We start from the raw sequence: 26,022 nt of genomic DNA, 5'->3' as shown, positions 1-26,022 counted from the left end.
CTGACTTGAAAGCCTACCAGATCGAGATATGGTGCTTAGAGGGCTAGGGATATCTTCAACGAAGAACTGATCCAGAACAGATACTGGACTTGCATGCTCTGCTTTATCTTTCATGCCATTAGACTCTTCCAGTTTCTTCATGCTTAAAGGGCTTGAAAAATAAGCATCTTCTGAAGATGGAGATGTTAAGCTTTCCATAGGGAAATCCTGAAGAAGGCCAAAATCGGTGGCAAAAAACAATGCACTGAAGTATGTCACAGAGTTGCAGTAGAATAAAATGTAATAGAAAAGAATATGGACAGAAGCACTACTAATTTATTTGACAGAGCTGGGAATCAAAGTTTACCAATTTTGAGCACTCCAAAAGTTCATTGTCCTCATACGTGTAGGTGGGACCAGAACCTTGAGTTGCACCATTATTATGTGATTCATTTGATTGAAAGGGAACTCCCAAAGAACTAATTTCTCCACGTTTCACAGAATTATACACAGAACCTGAATATTAACTGAGCTGCTTAGACAAGATAAAGTATTTGAGAACCACGAGAATTGGAAAAGTAACAAAAAATTACCTCTAGAGCTTGAAGGATCGCTTAGGGAACTAAACCTTTTGTACCTTTTGATATCAGGAAAATGATTGCCGGAGTCATTTGGCTTCCTATCAAAGATTTGCAATTGATCAGTAAATCTCTTATAATCTGCTAAGGATGGAGCCTCTATGATCTGCCTCACAGGACTTATGTACCCATTTTTCTTCTCTTTCTGATGTTGTTTCTTTTCATTGACCATTTGGTAATAGCTATAAGAAGAAAATCTCATCTGTGCAGCATTAAAGCCATGGTCCTGGTACCTTCCCAAGAAGTCATATTCAGGCAGAGAACCAATCCTTCTGGAGTTCGTCAGTACCTGTTTTCTTGAAAAATCTTCATTTCTCTTCCTTACAACCTCAGAGAGATGGTTCGTAGATTCAAGGTATATATTAGATTCAATTTGTTTAAGATGCCCGACAATGGACGATGTTGAGTTTCCAAGGTCACTTCCACCATTCGCAGCAACTGGCTCTTTAGTACCTGACGCAGAATCCTTCAGTTTGCCCATTTTGGCTCCCTTCCTGACACAGAAAGACTTTGCCATTTGACCAGTCCCAAGATTGCACTTGCTCAATGGGTTGCTTTGTGCAGTCTCCGGACAATTTCCTCCACCACCATCTCCCGAGTCCTCAATGTCAATAGGAGATTTATGTCTTGTACAATCAGTTGATGTCGAGGGCTTCTTCTCTTTTCTGCTAAACCCAATAGCATGTCTCAACTTCCTCTTCATATGTCCTAAGGAAAAATATGCAGGTTTAGCACTCTGCACTTCATTCCTCAATCTATAAAGAGACTCTGGAGAGGAGCAATCACTGGTGTCAGCTGCACCATTTTGCACGGCTATTGATCCACACTTCAGAACCACAATTCTTTCTGAAGTTTGAGGATCAAAACTGCCTTTAGTTGGGTATCTGTCACAAGATACTTGATTGCAGACATGCTCTTTACTTTTACTGACTGTCGTTCCACAATTTTCTGACAATTTAGCTTCTGGGAAGCTACAGTTGATCTCCTGTTTGTTTGCCTGAGAATGACGCAAATCTTGGATATGTTTGACTAACAAAGAATTGGGATCTTGTAGCAGATTTATGAATAATTCCTTGTTGGAATTCAATATCTCTAATGCATCCAAGAAATGTCTAGACTGGTGGCTGGCCTTGTTTTTGCCGAGGAATTTTCCTTTAGTGAACTTCTGATTTACGAATGCTTCCGCTGCCTCATTCATCTTAACTTGCAAATTTATTTCACTAACCCGTTTATTCTTTGGATGGCTGACACTTCTACAGTCACAATCCCTCCTAGGATGTGCCATAGTGCCGGATGCTTCTGTCGGTATCGCTTTGGTACACTTTATTGAAGATCTGTCTGCTGAACTTTCATTATAAGGCTGTCTCTGGCCCATGGTTGCTATGTCCTTACAACCATGCATCTGAAAAGTCTTGCTTGTCTTTCTTTTATGGTTAGTCGGCAAGCGACCAACGGGCTGTGTATTATTAGATGGTGTATGTTGCCCTTCAGTATTAGTGATCTTCTTGTTGACCTGCAACTCAGTGGCCATCTCTCCTTCTCCTTTTCTCATTCTCATTACATCTGCCTTATCAGAATCAATCATCTGAGACTTGTTGTTTACTCCACCCTGAAACAAATTGAGATGCTAATTGGCATAGATGGCGCTTCTCCGTAAAACTTACATTTAGGGAAAAAAAATTTACAGAAATTAGGGGGAACGGATCAATAACAGGAGTAAGTTAAGTTGGTAACCCAAAAATAGGTAGGTTGCCGATACTTACATCAATACACTGGCATTTTACATTGGAGTTGGAAAGCAAATCAAGCCTATTCCTTGAATCCAATCCACCTGCATATGAAAAAACAGAATACAGAACCAAGTTGAACATCGTAGCTGTAGGATCTAAAAACAGTTCAGACTTGACAAATAGATCAATAAAAATGGCTTCCATTCTTATATAGCAATTTATGAAACAGCAGAAACCGATCTTTGATTATAAAATACTTACTTAAAACTTGTGAGTTAAGTCCTTTCCCATGAGAAATCAGCTTCCTGTTATTAGAGTCACCTTGGCCAAAGTCACAGAACCGAATTAAACACCATGCACAGCTAGATTTGTATCTCTCATACACCACAGGACTTTTAGGCGATATCTTCTCCATTATATGCCAAAAAAGTTATTAAACGCGGTACATACTTTGCATCTGCTAACCTGCAAAAAGAAAGGAAAACAAAAAAGGATAGCACCAGTATATCAACAGCTACTGTCATGAAAATTACGAGAGAGATTAAAAAAATAACGTAAAAAGAACCCAACAAACCTGAGGCTTGGTCTAGACTGCTGGTTCGAAGAGCTCCAAAAGACAAAAACCAAACCGAAACAGTGGGCTTGTCTTGTCCCATCGGCTGGTCGACATATGACCAGTCGCCAGTTCTTTTCCTTTTTTTTTTTTTTTGGGTTTCCTTTTCTTTTCTTTTCTATTGCAATATAATAACTTTAAGATTTTGCCATTAAAAGAGTGGCCATGAACGAAAAGAAAAGAAGAAAGTGCGACTCGGTGCAGAACAGATAAAAAAGAAAATGACGTGAATGTGAATAGTAGTTATAAATAGACACTGGCGGCAGGTAACATACACACAGTTATGAGTTATATAGGTGGGCACGAGCACGGGCACGACCAAGAACAAAAACAACTTTCAAACGAAGCAAAACTTTTTGTCTTTCTTATATTTCCCTCTCTCGCTGTAACAGATTTGGGGTTAGTGGTTGATATCGGGATTTGTGTTTGTAGAAACGTTGTTGTCGTGTAAGATATGTGGCATAATAATCATCGTTGTCAATCCATATCCGCAAACGAAGCCCGTGCCTTTGCCCCATGTCGTTTTATATTCGAGTAAAAATTTCAAAATTGCTGTCGTACTCGTTTTCCAGTTTAAAAATTCGTGGACTGAGAGATTATTGTTATTGAGCTTGTGACCATTTCTATTCATATCATAGATTACGTTTTTTAAGGTAACAACAACAAAATAATGGAGAGATGAAGAAAATGCTAGTTTTGGTCAGAAATTGAATCGGCCGTCTGTGTCTGAATTAATAATCATATAGGGCCCAATAACAAAACTAGGGGAGGGGACCGCGGGTACTATCAGCAGCAAAGCCAGCAATAATGTAACGCCTAAGACACCAACAACACACAAGGTTCAGATTTGAAAAATTACAAACAGTGAATTAGACTCCGCAGAAACTTTACTTTATTGTTAGTTGACTTGAAAGTGTCGAATCCTGTCCAAAAAATGGGGGGTAAAAAAAGGTGTCGAATCTGATAAGAAGACAATGATTTGAAGGATCTAAAATATCTTTAGTAAACTTCGACGCGCGTACGGTTATGTGAACCGGTTATTACATGTTCACTATCGTGGTAAAATTTTTAGTGGTTCGTCGAGCTATTTATTCAACTGCCAAAGATCTGTTGAAATCGCCAAATCCGGTGATGAAAGATGTTTTGAAAGAGCTGAGACGTATGTTGTGTGTAAAGCGTATCTTTCAATGGACTATTTTCTATATGACTCTTAATATGGGCGGCGTCAAATGGTGCTGCGAAAGGGTTGATTAAATAGAAAAATGGTAAAATTATTTCTAAAATATTTCTGTTCAAGTGAAGAATATTTCCGTCTGATAATTTGTGTAAAATCACTTTATTTTAAGGACTCATTCTTAAGAAATTCACAATATTTTTTAAATTTTAAAATAAGAAAAAAATTCAAACAGTTAATTAATTAGATCATTCTCACTGTCAATCAATCTCATAACAACATATAAATTTCATGAGATATCATGTCACAAATACATTTACTTAGTTTTTTGTTTGTTTAGTTAAGCTTAATAATCATATTGATGATGATTTAATTAGTTAATTATTCAAATTTATTCTTAATTTGAAATTGCTAAGAATATTGTGAATTTTTTATAATTAGTTCTCAAAAGTTGGGTGGATTTACACAACTTCACGGTGAAAAATATCACCACCCTTTCTTTTCAATAACCCATTTATCATTAATAGCCTTAAAAGTCTTCCAAAGTTTATGAAATTTTTAAAATGCAAAGGCTATCTCTTCTTAGTTCCTATTTTACTCTTTTCTTCTCTTTAAAATAAAAATATTATTTATATGTCAAAATAATTTCTCTATATCTTCCTCTTATCTGTCAATCTCCTTATCAAATTAAGACATGGTTCCTTTCTTTTATGTCTCTTTCAATTGATAAGGAATTTATCACCGTGACCAATTTCACCAACTAACTATGTTTGTAAGCTCACATTAGAGCTAAAATTAAAAGTCTTCAAGATTTTAAATAAATTATTGGGTTTAATATATATCATAAGATAAATAATGAGACATTTAGAAAATCTTAACCTATGACTAAGTATCATTAATAATATACCACCTAGTAAACAACATGATTGAATATAATGTTAAAATTTTGGTACTTTCCTTCTTAAAGAAAAAATATACATATTAAATTGTGATTTTCTATAACTTAGCCCTTCCTATATCAAATTTTTGGCACCAACACTGATTTTTAGTGCAATTTTAGTGGTTTGTACAATTTTTTAAACGTGATAGATTGTATATTATATATCAATCTCAATAAACTACTGTAAGTACCAAAAAATATTGCCACTTAAACCATGCCACATGTCCCAATAAATACTCGAAATCGGTTTAAGTATAAATTCAAAAAAAAACTTAGACTTAAGACACAGAAAATATGAATAAGATTATAATATCAAAGGGAAGAAATGTGATTACTTATGTAACATTTAATAAACTTAACAGATATGATAACAAAAACTAAACAAATGAATGGCACGTGATAATTAATGAAATCACATACCATAGGAGATAAAAAAAAAAGAAAAAGTTAAGTAGTTATAGATTTGGCGATCTAAAATTAAAAAAAAAAAAAAAAGGACGGTGAGGATTTAGATCTCGAATTGTATCTCCTGCAAATTCTGCACTCTTCAGAGTAGTTAAAAAGATCGAGAAAATGACTTTTGGCCAGTTTCTTTTCAAATAAAAAAGAATTCAAAAGCAGAATTATAAATTCTACTTCAAATTATATGACTTCAGCGTTGGAATGCCTTTCGCAAGTACACTCAAACCCCATTTGGTGGTTTGATGGTTTGGAACATAACAAGTACACTTTGAAGTATAATGATCTACTCAAGCTTTAAAAGTTATTTTAAGTCCGATTATTGAATACCAATGGGCCTTTGGTCCAGTGGGAGCCCTTGCACTTAGAATAATGAGTGCAAGGGTTCGAGCCTTCATAAAAGCATTTATGGGGCTTATTTACAATCCTTCCTCAATTATCACATAATTGAGTGGAGCTAGTCTATTCCTCACGAAATGTGAGTAGAGTGGACAGCCCTCGAATATTTGAGAGGGTTTGAAGAATTTGGGCAGCGCTTCAGAGGAGTACATGACACGATGAAGGTCCTAATTGTAGAATCTGTGTGTAAATATTAATTGTAACCTCACGAAATGTGAGTAGAGTGGACAGCCCTCGAATATTTGAGAGGGTTTGAAGAATTTGGGCAGCGCTTCAGAGGAGTACATGACACGATGAAGGTCCTAATTGTAGAATCTGTGTGTAAATATTAATTGTAACCTCACGAAATGTGAGTAGAGTGGACAGCCCTCGAATATTTGAGAGGGTCTGAAGAATTTGAGCAGCGCTTCAGAGGAGTGCATGCCACGATGAAGGTCCTAATTGTAGAATCTGTGTGTAAATATTAATTGTAATACTGTATAAACAGTATTCAAAAAAAAAATCCGATTATTGAATGATTTTAGCACCTTCAACTAATATACATTAATTGTTGTACTGTTAGGTACTATTGAATAAAATTATGTTTCTCTGATTGAAGAAAGAAAGACGGAAATAAGAGAATAGTAGTAATTTATGGTTGAATTCAATTAGAGAGAGTAGTAGTAGTAATTTATGCCTGAATTCGATCAATTAAGAAATAATAGTGTATTGCCGCCACAATTATACATATATTAATTATTTCCTCTGCATGATTTTTTTCGGTGGAGGGTATACAATTAGTTATAAGTACGCGTGGTGGAGGATGATTGCAAGTAAAATTAGTGGGACGGCGAGTGAATGAAGCAAGTGATTATTAATGGTCCAAATACCACTTCAAAAATCAACGGCATCCTCAATCATGAAAAAACAATAAATGCCAGTGCACATATTTTATAGTAATTATGGAGATAATGATGTCGATAATAAGAACCACCGACCTCTGCTGACAATTTTGTTGTAATTTATTCTAGAAACGTCCCTGATGACTGAACTAATCATGCGGGTTACAGAAAAAGTTTGTGTGTGACTGTTCTATCAGCTCAATTTAATTGAAAACTAATGTTTTACTATTTAACAGAGCAGTAAATCTTATTTCGAGATTTTTACTGATATTTGTGATATAAATTTTAATGAATTTTATAGTAGACTCCACAGTTGGTTCTATAACAAAATCTACTATTTTATTATATGATTAAATCGAATAATGTTATTAATATCATCTTAAATGATATACTATTATTTAAGTGAGAATAATTCAATTAATTCACTTAAATTTTATAAAAAATTATTAACCAATAAATAAATAATATATCATTTAAACTAAAATTTAAAATGAAAAATATGAGATCCCTATTGTTGCTCTTCATCAGATACTTTGGCCGGTCACAAATCCTCCTCGTATGGTACATGTATTATCCCCGCAAAACACGTCTTCTTTTCTTAGTTAGATGGCCAATCACGAGGAGGCAGGCCATGAAAGTGCACTTCTACCAATTTCGGATGTTCGGTGACCAAATTAAAGTTGCTATGCGTCATTTCATTAGTGAACATACCAGCGATTTGGGTTTAGCCTGGGCCTGAGATTTGGATTTTCTGACACGCGGACTGGACTCGGCCTGGCCCTACCAATCTAGTCTCTGCTCCACCAGGCAACCTCCGTCCAACAGATAATGATGTCAAACACAGCAGAAAATTGTTAATTGCATGGATAAAATCCAACAAATGAATTAGTTAAAGAAAGAAATTTGAAACATAAAAACACTGACATGAATAAGAATAATATAGCTTATTAAATTGAACTAAACCGGCGATATTCTAAATGACTCTCCTGTTTTGTATTTGATTTCCTGATCACTAAGAAAGATTGTGCAAATCAAACAATATAATTGGACTATAAAAAGGATTCCACTGGTTACAGCTAACCAAGACTAGGAACAGTGAGGAAACTTCAAATTTATCCACCAATCAATGCTGTATAAAGCAATTAAAAAAAAAAAATCTGATAAGCTATGGTGAATGAGATGGCAGATTGAATAGTTGCAGAATTCCAATTACAGAACCACAAAAGCAATGGCGTGAACCTAATTAAGCAATGTCATACTGTGATGATATATTCCATGATCAAACTATGTTTTTTTTTAAAACAAAAAAAAAAAATCTGATAACCAAATTTCAGAAATTACTCAGAACTAGTGGCAAATGAGCTATATCTTTCATGTTACATAGATACTTAGTTGTTCACGAGTTCATCTTGAAGTTCTTGACTTTCACTACATGAACTCCCATTGAAACAAAAACTATAGCCATCAAACCCCATTCATTTACAATTCAATGAACGTATACTTCGTCAATTAAAAATTTCATTGTATTTTACTAATTTAATTAATTAAATATGATTTAATCTAGTAAATATTTATTGCATTAACTACAAAATAAATTCAAAATTATTGTAATATGATAAATAAACCCTAAAACTTCTAGATTCAATAAGAAAAACTAAAAGAAAATACATATTAGCCCAATAGAATTTGTGAGAAAATAGATTTTTCTATATATGTAAACAAGGTGGATTAAAAGAGCCGATTACTTACCTGTTTAATTACACATATTAAACAAGAGAAGGTTTTTGGTGCTCTTGAAGTATTTCTATTTAATCATTTACCGCTTGTCATATATATGTGTGTAAATTATCATGATTGGTTGGTGTTGGGGGGGCTTAGTTTAGGATTTCAAGGTTTCCAATTCAAAAGACTAATCTATTGGGTGGAGTGATTTATTCTTCTTATAAACTCAAGTATCTTCATTTATTAGCTAATGTGAGACACAACTCAACAATTCTCCTCTCGGATGAAACCACTGCTGGACCCTAGTTCTTTCGTCCGATATACCTGAGTTGTTCCATCATCACATTCTGTCTATTAAGGTCTACCTCTGATATTAATTATTGGGGGGGGGGGGATTTGGTCTAGGATTTTTATATATTCAATTTAAAAGACTAGCCTATTGGGTTAAGTAGCCTATTTTCTTTATAAATCCAAGTATCTTCTCTTTATTAACCAATGTGGAATACAACTCAATAGTTGAAGTATACGCATAATGATTAATAAAATGGTCAAGGAGCAATGTTAAGAAAGTTGGGTGCTCATGGAGCATTCCTCTTAACTTTTTTACAACTTCCATACATGCATGTAAATTATCATGATTAGTTGAAATATATATCATTCTTTAGCGCGGATGCTAATAACAAACAAAAAATATAAATTTTAATATAGTAACAAACAAAAAATAAAAATTTAATGTATTAAAATATGTATTTTAATGATATCCTCACTCTTGTACTTTGGCCATGTTTAGTAACTAGTTTGCACTAAAGTGGACATCAAGAATATTACTATCCAACACTTATCATTTTAAATGAAAAAAAAGCTCCAAAATTTTTCATAAAACTTATTTTTAATTACTATTATTTAAAACAACTTGACATAAATTATTTTTTTATTTTAAGTGAAAATTTAATTAGATAAATCATTTTTAAAAAAATTGTATACTGACTCTATTTCATAATTTATATTATTATGTTTCTAAAAAAATTATAAGAATTTAGAGTTAAAAGATAAAAATAATATAATAAAAAAATATGAGATAAATTTAATATTATAAGATTTGTATGTGATTTAAAAAACAATATTTGTTAGTTAAAATTTTATAAGAATTAATTTTGATATATAAATTTATATTTTTTGTTAATTACATGTATGTACTTTAGGAAATAAATTTAAAAAACTTAAAAAAGCTCCAGCGCATTAAAGACGACGCACCGTTTTGAACGTGGAAACAGGAAACCGAACACGTAAACCCGTAAGCTATCTTCATGCTTAAACCCCTCCCTCGGTTTTAAACACTCAAAATCAAATATCCAAATGGGTTTCAGTTTCACAATTCCCACACTCACCTTCAAATTTCATCACAATTTCCCTCCGAAACCATTCATTTCTTTCCCTCCAAAGCGCTTCAATTTCATTTCCCTCCGTCCGTTAAAGGCCATCGGCCCTGACGGAAAGTTTTACCCGACACCGTCCGACGACGACCCGCCAGAAGCCCCAGAAGACACCGCCCATGGAGTCTCAAAGTTCCAGCAAATCCACCGTCAAGCCGCCAAAGCTCGAAAGCGTCAAGAGGACGACTTCAAGGCCAATCAGTCCACGTACCTCAACGCCATTGCTGACGTGGATGACCCACCGGTCAATACGGGTGATGTTTCTGAACAAGATGATTTTTTTGGTGAAATTGATAAAGCTGTTGCGATGAAACGAGATGAGTATGTTAAAAAAGGACTTATAAAGCCTAAGAAGCGAGAAGATGACACTGCTCGCCAAGGCATTGAAGAGTTAGAGCCCGAGGAAGTTGTTGACTTGGAAGAGATTGATGAGTTACAGGGCTTAAGAGTGGTTTCTGAAGACGAAGAAGATGAGGGTTTTGACGATGATAGTAAATCAGGTAAGTTCGATGTGAATCTTGATGCTACTAGTGATAAGTATAAAGATAAAGGAAATGGGTTAGTGTTAGATTCGTCTTTTGATTTGGATTTTGATAGTTTTGGTAAGAGTAGAGCTAGAATTGTGGAACCCAAGTTTAAAATGAGTTTAGCTGAGTTGTTAGATGAGAGTAAGGTGGTGCCAGTTTCTGTTTACGGTGATTTAGAGGTTGAGATCACTGGAATACAGCATGATTCTCGAGTGGTGAGTGCTGGTGATTTGTTTGTGTGTTGTGTTGGGAGGAAAACTGACGGACATTTGTATTTGAGTGAGGCTGATAAGAGAGGTGCTGTTGCTGTTGTTGCTAGTAAAGAGATTGATATAGAGGAGACTTTGGGTTGTAAGGCTTTGGTGATTGTGGAGGATACTAATTTGGTGTTGCCCGCATTGGCTGCCTCTTTTTATAGGCATCCGTCGAAGAATATGGCAGTGATTGGGATAACTGGTACTAATGGGAAAACAACTACTGCTTATTTGATTAAAGGAATGTATGAAGCAATGGGGTTGAGGACTGGGATGTTGAGCTCGGTTTCATATTACATTCATGGTGACAATAAGTTGGAATCACCAAGAACGACCCCAGATGCTGTTATGGTTCAAAATTTGATGGCCAAGATGCTCCATAATGGAACTGAGGCTGTTGTCATGGAGGCTTCTTCTCATGGATTGGCATTAGGGAGATGCAGTGAGGTTGATTTTGATATTGCGGTTTTTACTAATTTGACCAGGGATCATATGGATTTTCATGGGACTGAAGAGGAATATAGGAATGCCAAGGCAAAGTTGTTTTCGAGGATGGTGGATCCAGAGAGACATAGGAAGGTGGTCAACATTGATGACCCAAATGCCACGTCTTTTATTGCTCAAGGGAACCCAGATGTGCCTGTTGTGACATTTGCAATGGAGAATAAGAAAGCGGATGTTCATCCTTTGAAGTTTGAACTCTCATTGTTTGAGACTCAGGTTTTGGTTAATACCCCCCATGGGATACTGGAGATTTCTTCAGGATTGCTTGGAAGGCATAATATTTACAACATTCTTGCAGCTGTTGCGGTTGGAATAGCAGTTGGTGCGCCATTGGAGGATATTGTGAGAGGGATTGAAGAGGTCGATGCAGTTCCAGGGAGATGTGAGTTGATAGATGAGGAGCAAGCATTTGGGGTGATTGTGGATTATGCTCATACTCCTGATGCCCTTTCTAGACTACTTGATTCAGTGAGGGAGCTTGCACCAAGGAGGATAATAACTGGTATGCTTCATATATAAAATGCGTGTGTGTTCTGTATATGAAAGTAACATCATCTTCTAATTTTGCCCTAAGGTGACTAGATCCATTATTTTGCATTCTTGGACTCTTCCCTGACCTATTTGTTTTACTTTTACCTGCAGTCGTTGGTTGTGCTGGTGAGAGTGACAGAGGTAAGAGACCTCTGATGACAAAAATTGCGACGGATAAAAGTGATGTGACTATTCTGACATCAGACAATCCAATGAATGAAGATCCACGTACGTATATAATGTTATACAAACACACCCTAAAATGACTAGTAATGCAGTTTCTGGAACTAATGCCTGTATATTTCGTCTCCCCAGTGGACATCTTGGATGACATGTTGGCTGGTGTAGGATGGACAATGCAGGAGTATTTGAAATATGGAGAGAATGATTACTACCCTCCTCTTCCAAATGGTCATCGTCTTTTTCTGCATGATATCAGAAGAGTAGCAGTACGTTGTGCTGTTGCCATGGGTGAAGAAGGTGATATGGTTGTAAGTTTCTGTATCCCATTATGCTTTTCTTTTGTTTGGATTTATGTCGAACAACAATAGAAATGGGTATATAAAGTTTACGCTTGAAACTGACAGGGTTTGCAGAACCACAGAAAGTAAGTAGGTTAGTTCCAGATCATAGTGGTTTTTCTGAAGTTGAAATATTCATAAGATATTGAATATTTATGTTTTTATTATGAATAGCTCGAAGGACTTGGGTATGGTTAACCAAAGAAGGCGAAAATGTTCCAAAAACTAGCTGTTTTGTAAAGCAAAGTAAATTTAAATGCAGTTTTCTGTGATTTAAACAAATCATTTTGCATGTAGCTTTCAGATCTCTGTTTGACATTTGGGAAACAGATGGTGTATACAATTTGCATTGTTGAATGGTTTATTGATTAATCAATACCTATCCTTGCCTGTCCTCCCTTGTTATCGTGATTTTAATCATTTATATCCTTGTTATCTGATTTTATAATCAATGTTGCCAGGTAGTTGCTGGCAAAGGTCATGAAACATATCAAATTGAAGGTGACAAAAAGGAGTTCTTTGATGACCGTGAGGAAAGCAGGGAAGCATTGCAGTATGTTGATGAACTTCACCAAGCAGGAATAGACACTAGTGAATTCCCATGGCGGTAAGTTAACTCCATCCTTTCCCTCCTTTACACATTCTTGGTTGATACTTCTGAGCATTAGATTAAGGACGTAAACAGCTCTACCAAAGAATTTTTTTTTTTTTTTTTACTGCCCAGTGTCAGTTTGCTGATGTGGGAACTTATTTGCTGCTCTTATGTGGTTTCCTAGGTTATAAATGCCTCGACAAACATTGTATTAACCATTCTTCATGCTGCTGCAGGTTACCAGAGTCTCATTAAAAGAGAGGCCAGAATCTTTGCACTTAAATACAAAGAAATGGTTTGAATCCTTGAGTTAGAGAAATGCCCCAAGGGTGTACATTTCTAAGGGTACATTATATTTGAAGTGAAGCCATTAAGAGACCTACACTAGATAAATGATTGTTAAAATTCTATGATGCTTGGGCTCTTTCGGCATGGTTAATATGATGGTGTTATTCCATAAAAGCTCCAGAGACATTAGGCAATACAACAAATTTTGATGGTATCTTGTTGTAAGCGGATATATCTCTGTAACTTTGTACCAATCTTTGTATGCAAATGTAAATTAATGACCGAAACCACCTTCGTTGAACCAATGATGTATCCCATTTCGGTGAGCGAAGTTTGTTTGTAACAAATTCTGATTTGAGATGCCTATTATTTGTTAAACATGAAGTTTTAGGGATAAGGGATTTATTTCACTAGCAAAATTGGAGTCAAATTGGACAAACAAATTGCCTTCGTTTTGTTGGTAATTTTGTGCCAGCTGGATTTGTAGACAATGCTAAAATCTATTTAATTTCACGTGTGAAAAAGAAAAACAAAATTGTCGTGCCTCAGCCCATAACTTCAAATGAATGAATGCAGCTTTGATATTTTGTTGAAAGAAAATGGTCAAAGAAGTCTTTCCCCGTAAGGGTAATGCTCATGCATTTCTGTGCCTTGAATCTTGATTGTGAAATATATGGCATAACAATCAATTTTTGAAACTGATGTGTTAAGTTGATGCATGCCTTTTGCAAAGCAATGAATTGACCAGCTTGTTTTTACCTGATTTCTTCCTCCGTATGTCTTGCATGCAATAATTACTGCAAGACGAATTAATTTAATATAACTTCCATTTTCATTTTATTTTATATAATTTTCACTTAATTATCAGTTTTTGAAAATAAATGTACACATACTATAATATCATTTATATATTGTATGAGTAACATGATATCTTAGAGATATTCTATCATTTTTCCTACTACAATACCAAATCTGGTTAAGCATTTATTTAGCATGATATGGTAACTTGCCATCCAAAGAAAATTATCCCCTAATTTACAGCATAGAAGTTTATGATTTTATTACTTTGAGAAAAAAAAAAAGAATCAAAAGAAAAAGAAATGAGACTTCTTTTACAGCTGCCAAAAAGTACTTGAAGGAAACTAGCATAAGAGTAAGGTGCAAATCTCCAGTAAAGGCAAAAGAGACACATACATGGCAAGAAATCTGCTTAGCTTAGCTTTGATGGAAACAGGTGATAATAATTTTTTTTTTTAGAAAAAAAAAGAGCTCTGAACTTGATTAAAAGGAAGGAAATTATCTAATTAATTTCTTTAAAGAAAATTAAAACCTGTGATTTAATGTTGGTTAATTGTCGTTACCATCCCCATCGGTCATAACTCTCTGAGTCACATCCCACCTAAGACCCAACTCACACTGACATGAACAGAAACACTAGCAAATACAAATGCACCCTGACACCGTGACACATACACACACTCTCTCAGCAGAGACTCTCCCTTGCACATATGGAAACAAAGCAGGAGACAGATGAAAACGTATTCGCTGTTTCCTTACAGAGAGAAAGTGGAAACATAAATGCAGTGAGACTCAGACACAGCTTTGTTAGAAGTGGGACTTGTGAAAAGAGGAACGATCCCTATCATCAGCAATTCACAGTAAGTAAGAACACATTTCGACCCACATTGAATCGTTTAGTTTATCTGCCTTATCATGTTTAAAGGTTTGTGTTTGCGAGTGTGATCTTGCCAGAAGTTGTTAACTTCGGAACTGAATGCTTGTTTGCTAATAAACACTTCAGCTTTTATGGTTTTGTTTCTGGGTTTATAAGTTGATGCTGCAAACTGCTTTGTTTTCATTTTTTGGACATGTTGCTATGTTAACTTTTTATGTACAGATCACTTATGTTGAATCGTTAAGCAAGCTTATGAATTCATTGGATTTAGTGGCATGTCTGATAGATAAGTTAACAGGGGTCAGGTTTAAATTTCTTCCTTGATTGTTTAGGTTGTGAGTTTATGTAGAAATTGGTGTCCCGAATTGTGAAATTTAGGTACTCAATCTTCACTGAGCTAGTTCTGCTCTTGCTTTTTAATATCCGACTTTTTGTCCCCGTAATTGTTAAATTTATACCGGCTACATGCATATTAACTTTTGTCTCTTTTTTTTCGATGATTATCGTATTAGTTGTAGAGCTAGAATTTCAAAGAGTTTTCAGTTTATAATCTTAATTTAATATAGGTTTTGTTTGAGATTGAGGTGGTGTAACTTTTAAACTACAACTGCTTTGAAAAAAAAATTATAATTATAAAAAAAATTAATTATATATAATAAATACAATTTAATTGGAGAATTCTTAATTTTTGTCTTAAAAACAAGGCCAATATGAAAGCCTGGGTTAATATGAATATTGGTACCAGCAGTAATCAAAATACTAGGATTGGGTCCAATAATTATAAAAAAATTGATGCAATTAATAATAGAATCCCCTTTTATTTTACAATTCATCAAGATGAAGAAATTAACCCATCTACTCAAAAGAGGTTCTTTTGTGATTGGATGAGAATGAATGAAGAAATATTAAGTTGTTCTATATCAAACCCAGAATCTTAAATAATAATTTTGACAAAATTATAAAAGATATAATAAATTTTTCATCGTACAAATGAAAAATCATATCAATATAACGTACTCCTAATGTTTGACCCATAATTTCATCATTCCCTTTTCTTTTGTTATTTAGCTATATTCCCTAGCATTTTATTGAGAAGTCGATTTTAGTACTGAGTCCAATAATTAATTTTAAAAATCTCCAGGTGTTGGAATCAAGTTATAGGGGGTGATCCAAGATTACTTTGGTGAACGTACTGTCCCAGGTCAGTACAGTTTTTAGTTTTATGATGTCACCCAACTCTACAATGAGAGATGAGCTGAAGTTTCAGCAGCGCTGGGAGTTCAGGAGGAAAGATAATGACTTAGATTCTTCAAGTGACGATTCAAAATCAAGTTCAATTGGTCAGCTAGTTCTCAAGAAGCATAAATTGGCCTCTAGCAGGATTTCACTTGATGATGATGAAACTTGCAATGCTAGTAGGCTTGAGCTGAACCACAGCAGCAATCCTGGTCTTGGGAATCAAACTGAATTTGCAAAAGGTAAAGAAAAGAAAATCAAAAGGGTTAGTAAGCAGAATATTGCTGATGGTGAAGTGAAGAGTGATTCTCGTCAAGGAATCAATAGAAAGAAGAGTAAAAGTATTGTTTATGACCCTGCTGCAATACATGGTGTTAAAAACTTCACTGAGTCTTTATTAGAGGAGCTTCAAGTTAAAAGAGCAAATTTGTTTTCATGGATGAGGGACGAAATGAACAAGTTGGTTGCTGATGATAATGCTCTGAAGAAAGGGAGGAGAAAAAGCAATTCAAAACGCAATTCAAGAGGAAAGAAAGTTCAATCCCAACAGCACAACAACTTTGAGACGAATGTGCATTTTCCGCAACACAACGACAATGAGGAGGATGTCCGAGCACAACATCTGAACAATAATGGAGCAATTGTCCACAGACAACAGCAAAACAACTTTGAGGAGGACACTGAAGTTCATTACCTCAACAACTTCAAATCAGGCTTGAGAGTTAAAAACAGCAGAATTGAATCTTTAGAAAAGATCACTAAAAGCAACAAATCATCAGAGACTAGTGATCAAGTTGCCTGCGGCCAACCCACTGGGCCACTAACATCACTAGAAAAGGAGAAAGGAAAGAAATTAGCATTAACTGTTAACACTTCTGGTGCTTCCGACCAGAATGTTCAGGTGCAGCATCCAAAGAGTGTTGTATTGGCCATTAGAGCACTAAATAGCAATGATGGGTCTTCAGAGAGGTCTATAAAGGGAAAAAGGACCGGTAATTTCAATAAACAGTACCAAGCACGGGAAGATCGAGTTGGTTACAGCCAAGCCGTTGAATCCATGATATCAACTGATAAGGACAAAGCAGAAAGGATGAGATTATCTGTTGAACAAAGCTTTTCACCCAGCAATCCCACTCAACAGGTAGCTTCTTCTATGTATTTAACCTTGCCTACAGTCTTAACCAAGTCCCATGACTCGAACAATAGGCTTGACACCTTTTTGAGTAATTATATTCAACCAAGAGTTTCTGAGAACAAAATCAGTGTGAATTTAGAAGAGGCAAAGCAAATGCATGATTGTAGCACTCATTTTGGATATCTTCCAAACATACAGCTAGAAGGAAAGAGTACAAGTTTTGCTCAAATGGGTTCCATAGACACCAGTTATTTAAACCACAGTGGAAACCAGAGTTCAAGCACTGGAATTGGATGTCCTATCCCACTTCATCAGTATACCAATGGTTTTAGCATTCCCAGCCAGTTTCTTTTGGAAAATATACCCCAAGAGAGTGATAACACATTAGGCATGCAAATGAACGGAGGAGCTATAACGTTTCCTGGGGGAAGCTATGCATCATCAGAAAACTTTGTTACCAACAACCTCCTCAGCCAAACAGATTATAGAGCTGATGGCAGACTTAGGCATTGTCAAATCCCAAGCATTACAGATGCTTATCCATTCCCTAAGTAGTTACCGCTCACCTCTAGATTTTATAGCAAACTTTTCTAAACAAATAATGCCCTTGATGCCTCATTACTAAATAGATATTGCTTTACATTGTTTTGGCCTGTGATGTGATTCTTTAATTTTTTACGAGCGAAGCATGCAGTAGGTATTTTCTTGGAAGAATTATACGAATTCTTTGTTTTGAAGAGAAAGCTGGATGAAAAAGGCTATTTAGTTTGATCTTGCAAACTATTGTGCACATGGAAATAAATCCCTCGGTGAAGAACCTTGTGAGTGGGGTGTTGGCAGGCATTCTGTCCTTTATCTGGGCATCTGCCCTTTTCATTGTGCAATATCTGAAGTTGGATTTTTTTTTTTAATTTTGTTATACATATTTGTTTTTAATTCTGATATACATAAATAGTTATTGACATTACATGAGATATTACAATTAATATTTATAATCATACTATACAACTGGGACCACTGTCATATATTAACACACCGAAGCATTTGTCTAGATATTTTAAATCCTCACAAATATTCGAGAGGTTCCTACTCTACTTACATTTCGTAAGGAAAAGACTGTCTTCACTTAATTAGTTGATAATTGAGAGAATACTAAAACTAATCTCTATAAAATTTTTATGAAAACTCAAACTCTTACACTCAACATTATAACATTATAAATGTAAAATTTCTTCTATTGGATCAAAGCCCATAGATATCAGAAGTTGGATTTAATGCTCTGTTTTTCTCTCTTTGTTGCCTTGCCATTTCAGCTCTCTCAAGAACAGTGAAACCATGTGTTCAGAATCCACTAGGTTTTGTTTCCAATTTCTTTATTTTTGTCATCTCATCTCAGAAAGTTTTTCACCCAGACATGTGACTTTAACTGCTTTATAGAATTGATTGCTGGAAAAAATCTTCCTACTGTTTACTTTCTTTCTTCACGTTCTAAAAGCAAATCAAATCAATATTTATGTTAGCTAATTGACATTACTCATTTTCTAAGAAAATATAACATCATTGGATTCTCTTCAGCTAATAATTTTATTTTCCTTTTTTTAATTTAATTTAATTTGCCGACGGCGTAATTTAGTCTTTAGATATGAAAGATCAGCTCAAAATTTCAAAACCTTCACCAGATCAACCTTAATAAAAGTCGAACATTGGTTGCTCATAGAATTATCCCTAGCTTGTACCTTTATGGGCCAAAGGATGCTTCGAAGTAAGTGCGTACAGATATTGCTCTTGACTGTTTTAACAATTGACAAGATGCAAATTCAGGTGCTTTAATTGGCCCATCATAAAAGACAAGCCATTAAGTTTAGATTATGCTCATCCCCAAAAGCAACCGAACGATTAGACAATTTATATTACTTTTAAGAAGGATAAGAGTACTATATTCCATAAAAACATTTTAATAATTATATCATGAACTGATGAAATTGAAGCCACTACTATAACTTGCTTGCACACCCAACAACAGAAGGAAAATAAATAAATAAATAATGGAATTCGTTTTCCTTTTTCCATTTTTCTAGGGGTAGATAATTGTTCAATTTGGAATGCTCCATTATCCTTTATTCAAGGACCAGTAGTTGCGGGTAGTAGGGGTAAATAATCGGCACGGCTGTGGCTAAAGTTACAGTCTCTGTACCTTACTTACCGCCACCCTTTGCACAGTAAAATGAAAAGTGGGTCCAAGTGGGGCCCACAGCCATTTTGTGAGGGTGCTGTAAGGTACAGATTCTGTACCGTAGCATTCTCCGGCTAATGGGCACATGCTTGGTCTAACATCAAAGGACAAGATAACAGCCTTCGACAGTACATGTCGGGGTCCTTCGACGTCGTCGTCTTCTTCTTCTTCATGTAACACCAATACACAACTAGGACACACATCTCACAACATCCATCGTGTTCTCATAGACAACTTGAAGTGACTTCCCATCTTCATTTTGTTGTTTTTTCTTTTTCTGTTTTTACCAATAATTTTCTAATCAGGTACATACTTGATTGTATTAATTGAATTAAAATAGGATCAAACTAAAAAGAAAAAAAAAAAAACATGTTTTGATAATAAACGACTGTTAAAATCACGTGGAGCCAAAACCAGTTAAATACAGTGTTTCACCCGCTAGACGACGTCGTTCTGAATCGATACGATATGATGTTGGTTCGTTGCATTTATTAAAGCAGCAGATCCGCACGGTTCTCATTATTCGGGTTTATAACATTAAAATCCCTAGTTTATTTATTTACATCAAAACAAGACGGAAAAGGAAAAAAAAAAGGTCCCTGACTCCTGGAGAAATGACAAAATTACCCCAGTCGTCTTCAATTTGTTAGCGTCAGCATTCACTCACCTGTTGGCCTGTTCTTGTTAAGAAATACGAATGAATATGCAACCAAGAAGAAGAACTCTGATGTGATGGGGGTGTCCGTGTTTCAACCATTGCTATTCAGTGAGGGATCTATTTAATACAAATGAAAAAAACTATGTCCCCGCTTGCGAAATTATAAAAAGTTGGGACGTTGACTGGTATTGCTCCCATTTATTATTTCTATTCTATTTTCAGCTTGCGTAAAATTTCTAAATCGTTACTATTTTAATCATTTGTTACAGTGCCGCTACTAAACTAACCAAGAACAAAACAGAAAGAGAAAACACTGCCTGTGTCGCGCGCTCTCTCTCTCTCTCTCCCCCCATCTCTTCTCTCAGATTGTGTGATGCGGAGAAAGAGGACATAAAAGAGAACTTCAAATCATGGATTTCAAGAGATTAAGCTGGGTTCTCTTTCCGGTTGCTGTAGTTTCCCTTGTCTGTTATCCAGCATCTGTCACAGCTGGTGACATAGTTCACGACGACGATTTGGCTCCAAAGAAGCCTGGTTGTGAGAACGACTTCGTTTTGGTATCTTCTTTTCTACCCAGTTCTTTGTCTTTTTGATTCTCACCTGCCCCCCTTGTTGGGCTTAGTTATGTAAGCTGATCATGATGGTAACAATAATCAATTTGCTTATCTTATACGTGTTTAGTTTGAATTTCTTGTATTTTGCAGCTAACTGTTGCTATTTATATCTTGATTGAGATTATGATTATGGAAGTACTTTAGCTGGTTTTCCATTGATTTTTGTTTATCTTCGGAGGACTTGATTCCTGGGGAAAAATAAAATAGGCATAAAAAGGTGAAGTGGGTATTGGGTTGCTTGTGTGATTGATTTTTTGATCGCTTGTGTTTTCTGGACTTATGCGACTTGTATTGGGTGCATGTGGTTTCAATCACCATGATGCTTACCAGTAAAGTTGCAGATGGTGTTATGTTTTATATCTCTCAATTCAACTGCTATTGTTCACTTGGGTTATCTGGTCTTGAGAAAGTTCAAAACTAGTTGGAGTAATAAAATAAGATGAGAGCCACCTACTTTCTTTTTATCATTATTCAGTTACCTACCTCTTTTCTTTCTTCATGTTTATCATTTTGGTTTGCGGCTGCTTTTGGGTAGCTTTTATTGGAATGACAACTACAAATTCTCTGTTAAACATGCTTTTGGGTAGCTTTATGATGTTTTTATCTGTTCAATTTAACCATTAATGGTCATTGCATTTTGTTAGGTAAAAGTTCAGACGTGGATTGATGGCATAGAGAATGAAGAATTTGTTGGTGTGGGTGCTAGATTTGGCACCACAATAGTGTCAAAGGAGAAAAATGCAAACCAGATTCACCTTACTCTTTCACATCCCCGGGATTGTTGCAGCATGCCAAAGCATAAGGTTTTTCCTTTTGAACTACCTTAATACTCTTAATATTTTACCCATGGTTATACACATTTGGGGAATGTAGTAAATGTTTATTGAAGTCAATGTGTTATCTGGATTCTGTTAGTATGCTGGAGATGTCATCATGGTCGACCGAGGCAACTGCAAATTTACAACTAAAGCAAATATTGCGGAGGCTGCTGGTGCTTCAGCCCTCCTCATCATAAATAACCAGAAAGGTAATCAGCATTTTTTTGTTCTCGTGCAAGCACCAAAAATTGAGTAGCAAATGCTTCTTTATATCACCTGAAACTAAAAAAGGACCTTATTATAAATCGCATTTTCCGCTTTTTTATGGTCATGATATAGGGCCTTGTTTAGAGTATTCTACTTTATAGCATCATCCAATATAAAAGCACAATAGCCTGGCAGAATAGCAGATGGAATGCAATGTTAACTGATCAATCATGGCCTTACAACTTATTTTTTTTCCTTTTACTGCCTTTGCAGAACTGTATAAGATGGTCTGTGATCCTGATGAAACTGATCTAGATATACACATACCAGCTGTCATGATGCCCCAGGATGCTGGTGCCAGCTTGGAAAAGATGCTTCTGAATACTTCATCAGGTAAGTAAAACGTTTTGCGTTTTTTTTTTTTTTTGTGCATGCAGAAAAAGATGAACTTTAACATCTTATTTTATGTTTGTTTCAGCAATTTTCTTTCAAAAGAATACATCATTAAGAATTGGCATCGGTTGTGTTTCTGAGACTTTTTGTTTTTTGCAGTCTCTGTGCAGTTATATTCTCCACGACGACCGGTAGTTGATGTAGCTGAAGTATTTTTATGGTTGATGGCAGTTGGTACCATCCTGTGTGCATCGTATTGGTCCGCATGGAGTGCCAGAGAAACAGCTATTGAACAAGAGAAGTTATTGAAGGTTGTCATCTGAATGAATTTTTAATAACTAGGATCAGCCTTCTATTTTTGTTCCCAAATGTTTTGTTTTTCTCTTCTCAGCTTATAACTACTTGCTGATTCAAATTTTTAATGTTCATATAGGATGCTGTAGACGAAATTCCAGATGCCAAAGCAGTAGGTGTTAGTGGTGTTGTGGACATTAACACAGCATCTGCTGTCCTATTCGTTTTAGTTGCTTCATGCTTCTTGGTCATGCTTTACAAACTTATGTCAAACTGGTTCCTTGAGCTATTGGTCATTCTTTTCTGCATAGGTGGTGTAGAGGTATGCATTCCCTTTCACACAAATACTTGAACTTGTATGTACATCTCCCCTTGCAATATAAACATAAGAACAAATCAATTCTAATTCCATTGTTTCATGTACATGCAGGGCTTGCAAACTTGCTTGGTTGCTTTATTATCAAGGTAAAAATATCTCCATTTTAAATACAACTTTCAACGTTGACATAATCTTCGTGGTGGACTCTCAAACAGCTACATGTCTTGTAATAGGCTGTTTTAAACAGTTCAGTTATCTTGACTTGGGAGGCTCAATCAAGGTCTTTTCTATTGGTATGTGGCCACTTTAAAGCGGCAGAGGGAAAGGGGGGGGGGAAGGGTTGGGTCCCTTAGCATGCCTGAGGAATGTTCATTACTGGCCTTGTTTCCATGCATATCCTTGTAGTTTGTATGGGCTTCCCTGATGGATTTATGGACCCACATACTCCTTCTTTCAGTTTTATGGATTTTCATACGGTTGTCTTTCTAAGGCTAATCATTAAATGTAAACATACTTGGGCAGGTGGTTCAGACGTGCTGGAGAATCATTCATCAAAGTACCTTTCTTTGGAGCTGTCTCTCATCTTACTTTGGCTGTTACTCCATTCTGCATAGCATTTGCTGTTGTGTGGGCCATTTATCGCAAGGTCTCCTTTGCATGGATTGGTCAAGATATTCTTGTAAGCATATACTTCTCTATCTTTTACTAACGATATAATATGTTTTTTCACTTATCTTAGCAAAAAGTTACTGGAAGTCATTACTATTTTCTGTGTTTGTTGAAATTTAAGTTTGATCATTATTAAGGCGTGGCAATCATTCTGCGGATTCTTAGCAAAGGGAAAAAAAAAAAACACGATGCTAAATATTGCTACTTGTCTGATGAACACCTAGAAAATCCACTTTGCTTGCTTCTGGCTATTTCATTTTTCATTTATGATACCACACTAATGATCACTTTTAAGGATGAAGTATAACATCTCTCACATGTTATCTAACAATAATTTTGAGGAGGTGAAGATGGATGACTTATATGGGCAGAGTCAACTAATAATTTTTTCCTTCAATCAGGGAATTGCGCTGATAATAACAGTCCTGCAAATTGTCCATATTCCTAATCTCAAGGTAATGTCTCAATTGCGACATTGGCGGAATATGGCAATATGTTAATGCTTGGATTCTTTTCATCGTTAATGTTTGTTTGTTTTCTTAAATAAGCTTTCGTGTGAACGGATTTTTTTTTGTGTGATCTACTAAAAGAAAACTGAAATTAAAGTACTTCTGCTGACTAATCTGGCATCGCTGAACATTGTGTAGTTTGTTATGATGGTTGGGCTTGCTTCAAGTCCCTATTGCTTATATACTTGCTTTGTTTTTGTGGGAATGTAAGAATATGATGTGCAAAGGTGATCACCTTGAAATTTGATTATGCTAGACTTGCTAGTTCTGTTACTCATTCGAACTCTTGCAGGAGATAAAAAGGGAATAATAGATTTTCTTTGTGCTGTTTATTGTCAATTTTTTTTTTTTCAATTACATTTTTACTGTTGGCTTTATTTGTGACTGTAATTATGAGCTGTTTATCAGAATCAAGAGTTTGCATAACGGAAGGCATCATTCGTGTTCTATGTATGATTGCATTGCCTTAGTTTCACGTCTTTAATCCTTAACTGATGATGGTCTTATTTCATTTAAATTTTGCTTATAATCTAAATTCTTTGGTAATTTTATATTGATTAGTTTATGTTCAGCTTTTAGATAGAATGGATTTGGCTAATTCTAGGTGGTTTGTTGATCAGGTGGGTACAGTTCTTCTCAGCTGTGCCTTCATGTACGACATCTTTTGGGTATTTGTTTCCAAGAAGTTGTTTCATGAAAGTGTGATGATTGTGGTAAATATTCTTCCTCCTTGTTTGAATTTATATCTATTTTTCTATTTAGACTACTATCAGGCCTTGTGAAGGTAGAAAAGGAGCTTCATATGCTGAGAATTACTTCAATGTTCATTTCATAGGTGGCACGTGGCGATAAAAGTGGTGAGGATGGTATCCCAATGCTATTGAAGATTCCTCGCATGTTTGACCCATGGGGCGGTTACAGCATCATCGGTTTTGGTGATATTCTTTTACCTGGATTGATTATAGCATTTTCACTCAGGTTCAAGCTCTCTGACCTTTCCTCACACCACATCCCTATTAGTGCTTTGTACTCGCAAGCTTTTACTTCCTAAATACTTTGGTGAATGCCTCTGGTATTATTGCAAATATTTTTCATCCCACTGGATATATGCTTTCCAGCGAGTGAATTCTTAACTTAATCAATAAGTTGCGCATGAAAAAACCTATAGTAGCTTGTGCTTGGCTCATCATCACAGGTACGACTGGCTAGCAAATAAGAGTCTTCAGGCTGGATACTTTTTGTGGGCAATGTTGGCTTATGGATTAGGTAAGAAATAATAAACAAATCGTGTTTCTCGTGTAAGTTGAGAGATAATAAACAAATCATCTTTGTCTTACAAGTTGTAAGATTGAAGACACAATATTGAATTTTCTGGAAATGAAAGATAATTAAGATGTTAAAAAGACCCAAATTTGCTATTTCCTGTTGCCATCATATTTAAATGTATATCTCAAGGTTTTTCCATTCTGAATTTACTAATCTTTTTTATGGTAGGTCTTCTCATCACATATGTGGCACTGAACTTGATGGATGGCCACGGCCAACCTGCTCTGCTTTATATTGTCCCATTCACGTTAGGTAATAAAGTCAAACCATGTGTATGAAATCATTTGATAATGCAAAATGGCTAAAAGTTTCTAATGAAATGGTAAATTTGACATGTTCATGCAGGGACTTTTCTGGCATTGGGGAAGAAGAGAGGCGATCTCAGGGTTCTATGGACAAGAGGAGAACCGGAAAGGCCCTGCCCCCATGTCCATCTCCAACACAGTCATGAACTAAATGTAGAAAAATAAGGCGTCTTTTGTTGTAATTATGATGTAGAGTTTGTAGTGTATCTCTAATCATTGGAAATCGGTTGAAAAAATAGCCTGTCAAGCTTAGCATAACAGTGGAATGCTGTATGAAAGCCCAAGTGATCATCAATTAATCTGGGGCCTAATTGTAATGTCTTTTGACATAAATAAATTTCCTTTCCCAATGACACGCCTACTTGGTTTTTGCTGTCATTATTCCTTTATCTTCATGTTGTGATCTCCATTGATTACCTTATAATTTTTTCAGGGATTTGTAGCAA

At 35.5% G+C, this 26,022-nt stretch overlaps 4 protein-coding genes across 7 annotated transcripts in view; 3 read left to right on the top strand and 1 right to left on the bottom strand.

Annotated features, from left to right (window-relative positions):
* The window catches only part of LOC18048652, a 3,930-nt gene extending 871 nt beyond the window's left edge, over window positions 1-3,059 (bottom strand). The window contains exons 1-6 of the mRNA XM_024188951.1: window positions 2,922-3,059; window positions 2,609-2,812; window positions 2,381-2,448; window positions 573-2,226; window positions 347-495; window positions 6-207 (exon numbers count right to left, since the gene is read on the bottom strand). Coding sequence (XP_024044719.1) covers window positions 6-207; window positions 347-495; window positions 573-2,226; window positions 2,381-2,448; window positions 2,609-2,762 — 2,227 coding nt within the window. The 5' untranslated portion in view covers window positions 2,763-2,812; window positions 2,922-3,059. The remainder of the gene's footprint in view (window positions 1-5; window positions 208-346; window positions 496-572; window positions 2,227-2,380; window positions 2,449-2,608; window positions 2,813-2,921) is intronic.
* A 6,734-nt stretch (window positions 3,060-9,793) lies between these two features.
* On the top strand, window positions 9,794-13,511 carry LOC18048651 (UDP-N-acetylmuramoyl-L-alanyl-D-glutamate--2,6-diaminopimelate ligase MurE homolog, chloroplastic). Of its 2 annotated transcripts, XM_006439472.2 has the most exons (5): window positions 9,794-11,755; window positions 11,896-12,012; window positions 12,100-12,275; window positions 12,767-12,912; window positions 13,134-13,511. In XM_006439472.2, the coding sequence occupies exons 1-5, from the start codon at window positions 9,892-9,894 to the stop codon at window positions 13,150-13,152; spliced, it is 2,322 nt and encodes a 773-aa protein (XP_006439535.1). In that variant the 5' UTR covers window positions 9,794-9,891; the 3' UTR covers window positions 13,153-13,511. The 2 variants fall into 2 exon arrangements, 1 of the variants encoding a protein (XP_006439535.1); XR_002906583.1 differs by lacking the exon at window positions 13,134-13,511 and having other exon boundaries at window positions 12,100-12,399; window positions 12,767-12,856.
* Window positions 13,512-16,103: 2,592 nt separating this feature from the next.
* Window positions 16,104-17,786, top strand: LOC18048650. Its single transcript, XM_006439470.2, has one exon. The coding sequence runs from the start codon at window positions 16,104-16,106 to the stop codon at window positions 17,784-17,786; it is 1,683 nt and encodes a 560-aa protein (XP_006439533.2).
* A 2,577-nt stretch (window positions 17,787-20,363) lies between these two features.
* Window positions 20,364-25,965, top strand: LOC18048649 (signal peptide peptidase-like 2). 3 transcript variants are annotated; one of them, XM_006439469.2, is made up of 14 exons: window positions 20,365-20,679; window positions 21,381-21,539; window positions 21,652-21,763; window positions 22,035-22,154; window positions 22,314-22,465; window positions 22,588-22,770; window positions 22,879-22,913; window positions 23,290-23,446; window positions 23,838-23,891; window positions 24,566-24,658; window positions 24,781-24,923; window positions 25,141-25,211; window positions 25,440-25,523; window positions 25,617-25,965. In XM_006439469.2, the coding sequence occupies exons 1-14, from the start codon at window positions 20,533-20,535 to the stop codon at window positions 25,739-25,741; spliced, it is 1,635 nt and encodes a 544-aa protein (XP_006439532.1). In that variant the 5' UTR covers window positions 20,365-20,532; the 3' UTR covers window positions 25,742-25,965. The 3 variants fall into 3 exon arrangements, with proteins under 3 accessions (XP_024043824.1, XP_006439532.1, XP_024043825.1); XM_024188057.1 differs by lacking the exon at window positions 20,365-20,679 and adding an exon at window positions 20,696-20,765; XM_024188056.1 differs by lacking the exon at window positions 23,838-23,891 and having other exon boundaries at window positions 20,364-20,679.
* Window positions 25,966-26,022: the final 57 nt, after the last annotated feature.

Source organism: Citrus clementina, unplaced genomic scaffold (assembly GCF_000493195.1).
Source record: "Citrus clementina cultivar Clemenules unplaced genomic scaffold, Citrus_clementina_v1.0 scaffold_3, whole genome shotgun sequence".
Classification (NCBI taxonomy): Eukaryota; Viridiplantae; Streptophyta; class Magnoliopsida; order Sapindales; family Rutaceae; genus Citrus; species Citrus x clementina.
This window is presented reverse-complemented; position numbering and strand designations above follow the sequence as displayed.